General features: G+C 34.6%; 1 protein-coding gene across 1 annotated transcript; it reads right to left on the bottom strand.

Annotated features, from left to right (window-relative positions):
* Positions 1-7,355: 7,355 nt before the first annotated feature.
* Positions 7,356-13,695, bottom strand: LOC121322720 (nucleoporin NUP35-like). Its single transcript, XM_041262964.1, has 9 exons — positions 13,550-13,695; positions 12,459-12,629; positions 9,915-10,042; positions 9,770-9,830; positions 9,234-9,372; positions 8,963-9,032; positions 8,294-8,422; positions 7,928-8,092; positions 7,356-7,759 (listed from the first exon to the last, which is right to left on the bottom strand). Exons 1-9 carry the CDS (start codon positions 13,560-13,562, stop codon positions 7,679-7,681), a joined length of 957 nt encoding a protein of 318 aa, XP_041118898.1. The 5' UTR covers positions 13,563-13,695; the 3' UTR covers positions 7,356-7,678.
* Positions 13,696-14,317: the final 622 nt, after the last annotated feature.

Below are 14,317 nucleotides of genomic sequence, written 5' to 3' on the forward strand. Positions count from 1 at the left end.
TAGTTATATCACACTATATTAAATACACAGGAACAGCATTTTTAAATCTACATTAATGTACATGTTCATGCATTTGGGAAGATTCAGTATACTCATTAAATTAATACAGGCATATATTGTAAGAATGAACAGAATAGGCAATGTATTCTTTCCTCATAGCATAGTATATATATATATCTTATCTTATCTTATTTATTTAAAAAGGGAAGCGTGAACCTTAATGATTGTAATCACCAGATAGTATTATTGACTGACTTGCCTTTTCCATTGCATTCTAAACAAAGCATCTTCCTGCCCACTGTACCTTAACCAGCTTAAATAAATTAACTTTACTCATGATTGGAAATCAAGCAGTTGTAACTATTTTTTATTTTGGGTCTGTTGACATGTTCAGGACATGCACATTCAAGTCTAAATTGATTAAACAATAGGTTTATGCATTCTGCTGCTGTTCGCTTGGGTTTAATTCAATTTATATTAATAAACTCATAGGTTCTTTCAGATTTGCAATTGCACACCAGTCCATAAATTCTGACTCAATCTATTTAATATTAAATTATACTTAAATCAGCAGAAGGGCTGCATCCTTCTCTTTCTTGGATTTGTTGTGTCTGCTTAGCATTCTCAATCTATTTTGTACATTGCTTCACCCTGTATTTCCCATTTATTGACATTAACCGTAGTTTGAGTTAGTTTGTTGTACGTACTTAATTGTATTATGATAGCTGTGAACATATGAAATAATTGATTCTTACCGTATATACAGTTTTTTGTGGGCTGGTTATGTACAGTATATCCCTCAAAGGAAACTTTTCATTCCTTTATTGTGAACAGTGACCAGAGGACTCTCTAGAGTCACAGAAGCAGATTGACAAGGAAATAACAATATGCTAATGTAACATTCAAAGCATTGCACTGTATAAAACACAATATTTTCAAATGCCATATTCATGACATATTACAACTTGGAACTGACAATCTATGTATTTGTTAATTTATTATTTGATTTTGCTGCTGTCTAGTAAAATTAATACATAATACATATATTATTAATAATACAAATACTTATTATTATACTTTGCATTTACAAGAAGTAAAGTTAAAAATGTGCATTTATTTAATTGGAGTGCTTTTAGTTGTGTTTGCATGGTTACTAGGCTAACCTTTTCAAAACCAAAGCTGTTTAGGCAATCTACAGTACAAGTTTCACAAGCAATTTGAATTAGAACACCCAACAAAACATTGTTACATACTGTACTGTGTGTCCAATATAAAATTTTGTTTGATAAATCCTAACCCTCTCTATAATCCATTAAAATGTTAATGTTAATACATTTTTCAAGAACTCATTGTATCTTCACAAATCACTCTGCTATGCATCATGGATATAATTTGTTTAATTGCTCATCTTTCTAATAGTTTATGTTGTCAAAATTAAATCTGCAGTTTTAGCCATGCTTTGTGAGTCTGTAATTATCTGTGTCTTTAATTATATGCCCCTAGTCACTAGGCTGATTACAACCGAATCCTTGCACTATGTAATGTTTGAAAAATAATTTTAAGTTAATGTTATTAAATCTTTAATGCATGGTAGGTAATTGGAAAGCAAAATGGTTTCTATCCTAATATGGGATTTCGATTCAAATCCAGTCCATGCTGAGTTGGCCTGCAATGTTAAGTTGGTTGTTGTAGGGATTTCAAGCATTAGTTATACTGTGGCAATTTTCTTACTCTACTGGCTTTTCATATAAAAATAAACAAGTAAAATAAGAACAGGTTTACTATGCTTTCTCTGATGTGCAACACTTGTTTAAAACATTAAAATAAATATAAATTATGTTCATCCCATTGCTGCTACAGTACAGTATATGCAGGTATTTCATCGTTTTCATGATTATTCACTGGACCCCTGCAGGATGCAGACCATTTCCCATTGGCACAGACTCCACATGTTGAACTGGAATTAAACAGAAGCGGAGGGGGGTGATGCCACCTTGTGGATACACTGCTAGCTGCAATACATTAAATGGAACACGAATATAATTGAAATCTGTATACTTCTACACTTTGCAGTCTAGACTTCACAACAGAGGGGGAAATAAGTGATAATTTCCTAACTCCTTATACAGACAAAACGGACATAATGATCTTTAGATCATATTGCGAGATAAAACAGCATAGTGAGCAATTAAAAAAATCAAGGAACTGGTCGAAATAATGTATTGTAATGGAATAGCTAAAGCAGAGTGCAGTATGGTACATGTGAAACAGATGAATGTCAGCTGGTGATGTTTTAGATTGAGGATATCATAAAATGGGTCACACAATATATAACAGATGCGGTGAAGACAGTAAATAATATTCAGATATTTTTCTGAAAAGTTGCTAAAGTTGCATGCGCTGAATAAGAGGGTGCATGAGGCATTGTGGAAAAGAAACAATAATATTGTTTATAAGGTTGTTGACAGAACAGCCCCCCCACCCCCCAAATAAAACAACCAGTTAATCAAGAAGTATTATACTTTTACAATTCCAGAAAAATGTGCACACATCAATGATCCTATTACTGTGATCTGACACTTCACATCGGTTTCAAAGAAATTAATTCATGTTTCACCTCTGGTGACCAGAAACCTGTCACCTTCGGCACTGAAGCTCTCTCAAAGTTCCTTGCAGATGCTCACACATGTCTGCACCAGAGCTGTAAGTAGTTGCCTTGGGACCCACCTGATTCTGACCTTTCAAACAAAAACATGCTTATTACCATAAAGTATGTCTCAATTGTATACATTCACTCATTCAGATGGGGAAGTCAATAAAATAGGTCACCTTTACATTCTAAAAAAATATATTACTTTACTGATCCACCCCTGTAAATGCAGGCATATTCTTTCAAAGCAGAAAATGAACTGTTCCAAATATGAACTATACTACATCATTGGAATGATTCTTAGCCTCACAGAAGAAAAAAAAGATATATTTACCTGTAGCTGTGTGCGTGTTTAGTAAAACACATATTTACTTAGTATGGCGTAAAATCACGAAGGCATGGTTCACCTAACAATGCTGCAACGAGCCCTACTAAAAAAAAAAAAAACAAGGCCATATTAAATATGAGGTAATATGTGGTACAGACCTGTATACTTTAATTAACTTTTAACAAAAAGCATTTTGGCATTTGATACTTTTAACATTGGGTTACTGAGACCCTCTTTATAGTGAATAAAACAGAACAGAAGTTTATAACTTGTATAACCAACTACATGTTTAACTTCAGGGTTCCCTATCTTAACTTAGTGACAGCTAGATTTCATGGTTTATGACATATTTGCTATTGCTGCTTCAGTATAATCCGTCACATGTCCACCTTAACAATAAAAACGATATCAGAAAATCATGGCATGTATCAAGAGTTCATGCTGACAATTGAAAATCCGTAAAATGGGTTCTTCATATCAGAATCCAACTGATAGGATAAAGCAGCTCAGTACACAAAAGAAAACCCCTTTTTGCTTTTACAGCGCTTTTCATCACCTTTTCGTGTTCGGTCCACTGTGATTAAACCCATCACTCTAATAATTCATATTTTAGAGGGTTGTGACTTATACCCCCGATATTGTGTGCTATAACCTAACCTATACAGTTTGTGTCACCTGTAAAATAGTATCACCACTTGGTTAAAAAAAAAAAAAAAGAACCTCATTTTTAAATTTCTGTTTTGCCTTCCGAGTTATACAAACCTTGAAGGTGCCATATAAATACACAGACTTCAAAGATTTCTCCAGTGTAATCCGATAGTTCTGGGGGGGAAACAATATACTGCATATATTACAAGTAGAGGCAGACAGACAGCACATATTTAGTGTACTTCTTATCTATCACACTTAACTGTCATGGGGTTAAGGATTATTGTATACAATCAGCACAACCGACAGCAATACAGGTCTTGGTTTGACAAGGCAATAAATGAACAATCTAGAAACTAAAACTAGGATTCAAGTAGGATAATAAATGGGTATGGATTTCCATTTTAGGTTAAAAGAGTGAAGCATAATTATTAGTTATAGATTTTTATGTCAAAAAGACAAACAGCCTAAATGTACAGGTAGAGCCGGTCTTTTTACTTAGCATTTTACCTGATGGTTCACATCAGCACCTTAATTAAAATAATGGGTGCTGAACTTCATGAAGACAACGAGCTCAAAGCAATGTCTAATGTCTCGTATTTAAAAAATATGGAAATGTGGGGATTTCATATAGGTGGCGGTAATAATAGCAATGACTTAGTAGTCAAAAACTTAAAATAATGAATTGGATACGTATTTTATTTCCCCCTAACTGCACATACAATGTCAAAAATGTATAATGTTCTGTGTAATATGCTGCATTATACACCAAAATTAGTTTGACAACACCAGCTTTCATTGGCAAGGCAACAATCCACACCAAAGATCATTAGATAACCCCAGATCTGTGACCCAGTGAATAGTAAATTAGGAAAACTAAATGGCATTAAATCAATAAACATTCACAATCACAGAAATAAATCATCCCAATCTGTTTTCTAAGATGTTCATTTAATAACCACTGTACCTGGTTTGAAACGGACATAGTGCTTCTTTGTTTTTTAAATAATGAATTAACTCAATACTTGCTACTTTCCTGTTACAGGTTTGCAGCAATACAGTCTGAGCAGTCCAGACTCCAGAGGACACATTATAAATGCCAGCATGTACATGTCTACAGCTAACATCGAGGCAATTACAGCAGAAAAGGTGCGTTCTCCTTGATCCACCGTATTCCAACAAAATTAATTACGTCAAGTTTGTTTCAGGTTTATTGAAACATTCTATACTATTGACTTCTTAAAACCAAGGTAAATAGGAATGGATTTCAGAAACCAAATACCAGTAATTACCAACCTACATGAATCTTTCTTGAAATTGGGGCTAGTCCCTGACTGCCACTACCCTGGAGTATGGGTTGGCAGTGAACTGACTCATGTATAATATATATGCTTCAATTTTTTTTTTATTTATTTTTTTATTATTATTAGTTCTGCATGTCAGTGTGGAAGGGCAGAAGTAAACTATTTTCATATTCATATTTTAGTTGGGATTGGTAGAAAAGGGTTAACAAAACCCTCTCTGCCTAAAAACCATGTGAGAAAGTCCTCAAGCTTGCTTGACCACATATATAAAGGAAGAGCAGAACAACAGCTCCTCAGTGATTAGTTTTGAACACAGCAGCAGATGCTCTTCAGGCCCTTCAACAAGCTAGCATTGTTTCGTACTTTGTTGTTATTAAATTTGTTATGCTTGACTCCTGCCTTTGCTACTCCCATTGCTGGCCTGCCTGACCAAAATGCTACCTTTCCACAGGCAGTTAAAAGCTCCCTAAGTGTGTTTATTCATTTGGAGAAAAAAAAAAAAAAAAAAAAAAAAAAAAAAATGTTAATCGTTTTTTTCCCTACAAAAATAGTAACACTTAATGCTATGCTGAATTCATTAAGAATGTTGCATTTGTTTCAATAACACATGTAATTTCCATGGCAACAGTAACTACTTTTCATATACAGCTAGCAGTCTAGCCTTTGAAATCCAATTTGCCCAGTGATCCACTTCATTTTTTTACTGCCACCATATTATTGGTATGTTTAAAGTAGGGGTGTCGAATCATGGTCCTGGAGGGTCATTCCACTGTAGGTTTAACAGGTAAAATTATATAATTAACTCATTCAGGGTCTGAATGAGGGTTTCATTGGTTCAATTAAAGTTTAGAACAGGGTTGAAACAAAGATTGGAGGGGCCAACTTCAGACACCCATGGTTTAATTTTTTTTGCATTATGCAAAGGAACAAAAATAAAAAGGTGCAAAATAAAAATAAGACTTACAACAGGTTTGCTTGAAAGACCTGTGCCTTTGAGGGAAATTGTCAAAACAATTCCAAGAGAGCTTCAAGCTTATAATATACACTGGACTTTAAGGAGTGTAAAATATATTCACAATTGCGCCCAGCTTGTTCTAATCCTAAAATATCAAAATACACTAGGATTTCTTTACTTTGAAAACAGGAACCTGGTTTAATGTTATTTATTGATTACAAAATGGCCCTAACAATACTGAGAAAATTAATAATTTATTAATCAAAAAATACTTAGCTTTAATATATTCCACTGGTAAAAGTACAGGCTGTTAAAAAACCTTGCTCTTTTTGCAACTGCAAGATGCCGACAAGCAAATAAAGGTGATCACATAAGTTGACAAGCGACTTTGTAGTTTAGCGCCATCATAATAAAAAAGATGGTTATACACAACCCCCAAAAAAGCTTATATAACCAGCTCTCTCGTGTTAATCCAGTACAAATGTTGTTTAATTATGGTTAGTTAAGGTATTTACCATTTAAGCATTATATTTACATTCAACTGCACATGGAAGAATCATTTGTTTTGGGAACTATGGGATTCCAATGTTCTGATTAGGTTTAGAAGCAAGATCTTTAGAGTACTCATTCCTTACTAAGAGTTATGTGCAGCACATAATGTAAACAGGAAACCCATGCAGGGTTCTAATACCTGCAGCACAGGAGACTCGCTGTGTACCCAATACAGCTTTTTACAGTACAGTGTCAATCGAGGTGGGGACTTCAAGACGCTTGCTGGACATCCTGGTTTTTAAAAATGATTTCCTTAATAATTCTATGTGATTAAATAATTCAAACAAAAACAAGACCACCATTTACTTATGTAGCCCACAATTTATTATAAATCTTATAAAACAAATTTAAAAAAATGGAAAACTAGAGATAAGGCACATAGAAATAGAAAGAAAAACAACGCATATAGAAATAGAAAGAAAAACAACACAAAACAGAAAGTTATTTTACAGGGGGAATTCATCCCAGTAATGTGTAGCAAAAAAACAAGTTGCACAAAGATGCTCCTTCTTTTAAAATGTACTCAATCACACTGACAAATAGGCAGTTTAAAATACAAACACACACCTTTCACCTGCATTTGTTACTCACTTCTGGTCTTAATAGTAGCAATTTGTATTTTCTGTTTTTTTTTTTTTTTTTTTTTTTTTTACTAGAGTGATGCTGTTTCTTTAAAACTTATCTGTTTCATAGTTCACTATCAACGATGCTACGCAGATCGAAAGACCTTTCTGATTTTTTCCAGAAAGTAAAGGTCTTTTTTGTACCAAAAAATGTTATACCAATTATGTGGATACACCTTTACTTAAAATGGCTACTTATATTTGTCTACTGGTCACCTTAAAAAAAAAAAAAAAAAAATAATAATATATATATATATATATATATATATATATATATATATATATATATACACACACACACACACACACACACATACATACACACGACCAAATGTAAGTTTGCATTGATTTTAGCATGTTTTGTCAATTTCAGAAACAATGTACAGCCCAATTAAATACTTAAATTCTTAACAGTGTAAAGTTCATACAACTCTGTACAATCCAAACTAATTGCATGTAGTCTGTATCAGAAAGGCTTCAACATGTATTTAAACTGTCAATAGTGGTTATATAACTAACCAAGTACATGAGAACAAACCAGAGAAGTCTATAATGCAATTATCTCCATCTCTGCTGTACTCTGTTTTGGACCAAGGAACAATCAAGGGCTTTTTCTTATCAATACCAACCAAACATATATTCCATGGCTTTCGATACTAAACTCTCATCTTTCCTTGGGGTCTGTCTGTCAGTAACCACCTAAAAAGATACATTAAAAAAAAAAGCTAATTACGTTACAAGTAATCAATCTGTCATGTAAACAAATGTTTTTGCCAATACCTTTAGGATCAGAGTATTCTTTGCACTCAAAACAATTTGAAAATTATGTAATGTTAAATTAATCATACGTGTAGTAGTGTTATATACCTGATAGTCACTGCTGGAGGCTTTGTATGCAGCAGCCAGAGGCCTCATGGAGGTCGATCGAGGTGTATTTGCAGGATGGGACGGAGTCGCAATCATTTTAATGGGAGGAGTATACACTACTGAGGAGCCAGATGTTGAACCTTTATCAGAACTCTCCATGACACACTGAAGGAAAAGCAAAAACAATCAACTTGTTTATCACTGCAAAAACAAATGATAGTACTTTTGTTATTACACATTTTATACATATTTAAATGAACAGCAAATACAGTTTTGACATATTTAAAAGGCTAACTGGTTGTGGAATACTCTTGCATTATGCACAGATGGATTTCATGAATATAAAAAAAAATCATAACTGCTCACCTTGTCAATGCATGGCTTAACCCCAATCATGATAGCTTCTCCAAAGACCTTTCCATCTTTACTGAGTGCTTTTCTAGCTTGGAGTTTTGACTGATATTGCATGTGCATCCAATTTCCATTGTTAGACATCTACAGACATTTCAAATAAGAATGTTGTATAATTCAGCAGCGGCATGAATGTGTAAACGTGTGAGAAATCGACTGTATTATTTTAAAAGGAAAATAAACACTTTTTATATTTTAGAATGTTCTTGCTAATCATGCTGGTGGAGCCAAAAAGAAGTGGTTTCTTCTTGCACTAAGAAACATTGTCTACTTAAACAGAAGCCTCCCAATGATCAAATGTCAAACATTCAGGATCTTTGCTCACATTTACCACAATCCAATCAATGACACGTTTAAAATGTATCCTGTTTGAACACTAAGTTCATGCTACCTGTACCTGAACATTTTTACCTAGAATTCTTAGAGGATTACCTGAATTAAGCCCTGTGCAGTGAGATGGAAAACAATGTATACAGTTTGCTATGGAAAACTGATTCCCAGAACAGCATTCAGGAAATGGAAATGCAACTTCATATTTCAAATAGGGTTTCATTTTTTGCATGTACCGATTCAATAATTTCAATGTACAGGTTACATGCATTAAGAACAAATAATTGCACCTACCACATGTTTTAATATGTTTCCATACTGTGCAAACTGTAGCAGGATATAAGAAGCAGATGCTGGAGGAAACCTACAAAATAAAAAACGGGTGGAGTTGTTATTATATTATTGTGCTCTCTCTAAATTATACTGCCTTTTCCTGATAAAGAAAGTAAGTTATTTCACACACTCAATATTTTTTGTATGGAGTCTTTTCGAATAAACAAGCAGTAAAGGTGAAATATCCTAAATAAAAAGCTGCATAAGAGTTTACCAACAAAGCAATACCAACCCAAAAACTGTAACCCATTTGTCATCTAGATGGTCATCTGAAGAAAGAGCATCTCCTTGAGTGTAGAAAGGATCGACCTGAGCTGGAGAGAGGGTGGCTTTCCTCTGCTGCCCAATAGTAGGACTAAACACACTTGAAGCTAAAAAGACAAATTAATTAACCAATTATAAAAGCAAATCACAAATCTAAACAGCCACAGCATATCATCTTAGACATATTTTTTTAATAAAGTTACAACCCATATCAAGAAGGATCCCCAGTACTTCCATTGGTTTGAATATGGCACAGCATTTAACATATTGCCAAAGCTGATGGTTGTCTGTCTTGACTAGAATGCTGACTAGGTGTGTGATATGAATAATTAGTTTCAAGTATATGCAACAAATACATGCAATTTTACTGTGGCAGCATATGCTGAAACATGATCAATTATGCATGCAGTCACAATGAAGGTTAAAATAAGGATACAGAAATACATAATTTATGAAAAAAAAAAAAAAGTTATGAACCACCTATAACTTATTTTTAAGATTTACCTGTTCCTGGGGTGGTTGGAGTCATCCCAGACAATGGGGTCTGCATAATTGAATAGGCAGGCTGTGGGATAAGAGAGAATTAATTGCACCAAAATCAGGAGATAAACAGAATATAAACTCTAAAGTAAAATGATCAATTACTTACTTGTTTTCTTGAACTTATTGGTGTTAGACCAACCCCTGGACTTGCAAGTTCATCATAAATACTTCTAACTGGGGGTGCTCCACTCTTGTCTTTAGGAGTAGGGACAACTGGCTGAGGAGGGGAGATACCTGAATAGATTTTAAGGGTAAAAACAAAAGCCAATAAACAAACAAACAAACAATTCCATAATAGTATTACTAATACTAATACTATTTTAAATTAAACTACAGCTTGGAGGAGGGGGAAGATGTCCTTTCTTTATCCAATGACTTTCATCTCTCAGGCCAGAGTGAGAACTGGGTTTGTGTGTAGCACTACTTGTGAACACACAGGGCTCTGACATTAATCAACTCTACCTGGCTTCATCTTGTTCATGCTTTGTAAAATGCTTCAGGATACATGAGGTACTGTAAACATACTATATATGCAGCAGATTAATTTTATCAAGCCATGTCAAGTGTTACAGAACACCGATATTGTTGCAAAATAATCCCAATTGTTTTAATGTTTTTATTAAAATCTGCAGGAAACAGATCAAAATATAGTCCATCTCCTGAGTAAAAAAATATCAGTATAATAAAAGTAATAATACGCCACCCACTCGACAGAGGGTGTCAGGGTCCTCTATAAATCAAGGAACGCAATATAGCGAGACCCATAGATAAACAAATAGGCTAACAAATATTTTAGAACCACTCTCGTTTTATCGGGGGCGGCAGGGTCCAATATAAATCCTCTATGTTATAATGAGGGCAGCGATACATCGAGATACAGATAGTGTAACTGGAATACGCATTAAAATGCACTTTATTGTTTATCAATCAAGCTTTATTTTATATAGCGCTTTTCACAGTGGACCACCATCACAAAGCAATTTACAAGATACAGTAAAGAAGATCCATAATACTTTAAATAGAGGAATGCACAATACATGCTATACAGTAAAAACATTAAATAAAACACACAGAAAACAGGCAATCACTGTATGCTGCATGGCAAATGGTAAAAGTAATATGTACATGCTGCACCAGTATTGCTAAACAAAATTACATGAGCAAATCAAAAGGGCAGCTAAATGACCACAATTTCCCATTTAAATGTTCCATGACATTTTTTGTTTTCCCAATTACAGATTAAACAACAACTACATGAAATCAAAAGCTCTTTTTTTGCCACTATCTTCACAATACTAGTTATCCAGGACTCCAAAGCAGATGCTATACAAAGTTAACCATTACTGAATGCAGGGAAAATAAGAGAAATTAAAAGAAAAATTAGGTTTGTGTGCAAAAATGGATTTTCCATTTTCTCTGGTGAGCTTGAATTTTCAATCTCTTACTTTTCAGGATAATCCCAATGAACGACGATGTGAAGAGGAGGTGTTCAGCATATAACAGAAAATGCTTATTCGCAAGGCGATCATTATCAGCCATGAAGCAGGGGGTCCAAATGAATGTGGAGTGATGATAGTGTCAGTGACGATATACTATCAAATGACACAAACAGTGACATAGAACTGGATGATACCAGGGTCGAGCCGAATGTTGAAGATGTAATAGGTAATTTCAGCGAGGGACAGATATGGGTCAACACTGAAAATCATGACATCATATCTTCAGACTCCTGCCCTAAGCGACTGCTGCTCCCTTGCCACAGAGATTGCCTCTATATTATTCCCCCTTACCATCCTCCCCTGCCCAGTTGTCCTGTATCGATGTTAATTGTTGTCCATGTCTCAGATTCCTACATGTACCTTACTGTGTGTTGAGTGCGAGTTTCCCCTGAGCGAGCTGGCTTGTTGCCGTGTCTCCCCCCTCCCACTTACCTCTTGTTCTCCAGTCATTCTGTCTCTGACTGATAGCTAGCAACTGTAAGGGAAACAGTTCAGTCCCTGCTGACGTTTGGGCCAGACAATAAAATAACATTTCATTTGGCACCCTGTCTCTGTCATCTCTAGAACTCACAAGACTGGATTGTCATAATATTTTTTAGTTTATGCACCGCACCACACTATTTATTTATTATTCCTTTTTTTGTTCAGTTTTTTTTTTTTTTTTTTTTTTTACGAAATATAAAATCAATTCACTCGAATACAGCTTTTAAAAGTTTTATAGCTAACTATTTTAAAAAGAAAAGCAATGTATACAGCAGCTAACATTAATGCTACACTACATTAATTTGAACCATTTTTATTTTTTCATTTGTACTCTAATCATTGTGAGTAGAAATAACTTTTAATATCATAATGTGCATTTCTTTCATAGTGAATTGTTCTTAAAAGGTTGTAGAAATGTAAAAGCACATCGTTATTTTATGACATTATGGCAATGTTTTCACAATGTTCTGACAAGGTTTCCCCAACAACGTAATTCTCCAACTTTATGGCAAAGTTTTTCAAACCATACAAATTAACATTGCTGCAACATTGAATTCCAACGTTACCATAACGCAACATTCTCACAACGTTGATAAAAACGTAGAATTGTTAGCTGGGAAGTTATTGATGGTCCACAAAAGTAAGTTAAACTATGCCAGGAGGCTCACCTGACATAAGTGGTGACCTCAGTTCCATTCCACCGGCAATGGAGCCGCCGAAGGTACGAGGCTGAGGAGATGCAGGGGCTGGCAGGTCTCCCATTAGAAAACCAGGCAAGAACTGAGCACCTGTTCCGGGCTTCGGGGAGGTGGGGGATCCGAGTGCCATTGGTTCTGCACCTATTACAGCATAACAATGTAATCATAACAAGTCTTAACAACACGTCTACTTGCATTTCCTTCATAATAAATGTACCAATACAGCAGTAGAATGGAACCGGAGCACTTTTTATTCAAGTAAGAAAACAAAAACATATCCGTGTAAATTTAAAGAAAAAACAAAGAGAAAGTGTTTCCACATTCCAGTATGGCGATACTCAGGTATGTCTGTTAAACAAGCAAGAAAAGTTGTTTCCAACTGCAGACCTGTTTCAAAGTAGAACCCCGAAGCCTCTGTTAAAGGGCACATAGGAGTAACGATAATATATATTGGCTAAAAGTTATATGGGTGCGCGCTCACTTCTTGCACTGGGAATATCCAAAATTCCTCAGAACTTTATGAATGATCAACAGTTTGCTCGAAGATAAACGTTTCCAGAACAATGTTTGGGCATTACAACTATAACCAATCCCACTGCATTATATAAATCCAACTACATTAACTATTAACTAAAAGGTGATGGCTGGGATTGCAAGCCTCGGTCTGCGGTAGCAAGTTATTACCTATCCCCTTTCCTCCACAGAAATACGTATTTTAAACTTCAGGCTAGACCTAACACGTCTTCTAAAACCAACACAATATATTGCAGCCATAATTACACACACACACACACACACACATAGTAATCGCTCAACTTAAATTGTCCCCAGGCTCTACAGACGTCAATATTCAATTACATGTATGATTACTTTTCAAAAATATTGTAATGTTACATAAGATTGTCGTGACAATATGCATAAGGTTAAATACACGTACTTATGTAACAACTGGTCTTAAAATGAAACAGCGAGCAAGTGGGAATACTTTTGTATTACAACAATAGCAGTGACAGTGAGAGTTCCATGGTGTAATAATAAAGAAGACGAGACAAGAAACTCACCTTGAAATTCCATAGCGAGAAAATACAGATTATCTGAAGACTCATATACACGTGGAGAAACAATAGTACAATAAAAAAACTAGTCAGTTTTAGACTCAATTCAAAATTTCAAATAATGGCGGAAACAGAATGTGCTTTTCACTAACAGCGATGCATTGTGGGTTTTACGTCACTTTTATGGGGAAAGCAGCAGTGCAGTGGGGACGAAGCATCCGTTCTCTGCCTTGTTAGTGTAATAATAACTTTAAATGCACTCTGCTCAGTAAGTCTGCATCACTGCCATGCTGATTTCAAATTTCACACACACACATATATATATATATATATAATATATATATATATATATATATATATTATATATCATGTCATACAGTATTTCTTAAATTTAGATTTACATACGTCGGTTCAATATGTAAAAAAAGGAAGAACAAAAAACAGCGCTTCTCCATAGCAACTGGAATAGACGGCAGACATATCACACCTTGACACATAGTGAAAAAAAAAAAAACTTATCAAATTTGTATTTAACTGCTAATTTAAATGTCTTGTTCAAATGTTGCGTCATACTGATAGCTATAATTTTGTATTTATAGTGTAGTGGGGGTGTACTGTGATATAATAATTATTCAATATGGTATAACTACAGTCAAATAACCTGGTGCGGTGGACGGTGGTAGAAAATGTATTTTAAAAAGCTGGGTTTATTGCACATTTAATTAAAGCACTACGTATATTGTTGAAATGTTAAATGACCAATGTTGACTGAAT

The sequence above is a fragment of the Polyodon spathula genome, chromosome 11 (assembly GCF_017654505.1).
Source record: "Polyodon spathula isolate WHYD16114869_AA chromosome 11, ASM1765450v1, whole genome shotgun sequence".
NCBI classification, from domain to species: domain Eukaryota; kingdom Metazoa; phylum Chordata; class Actinopteri; order Acipenseriformes; family Polyodontidae; genus Polyodon; species Polyodon spathula.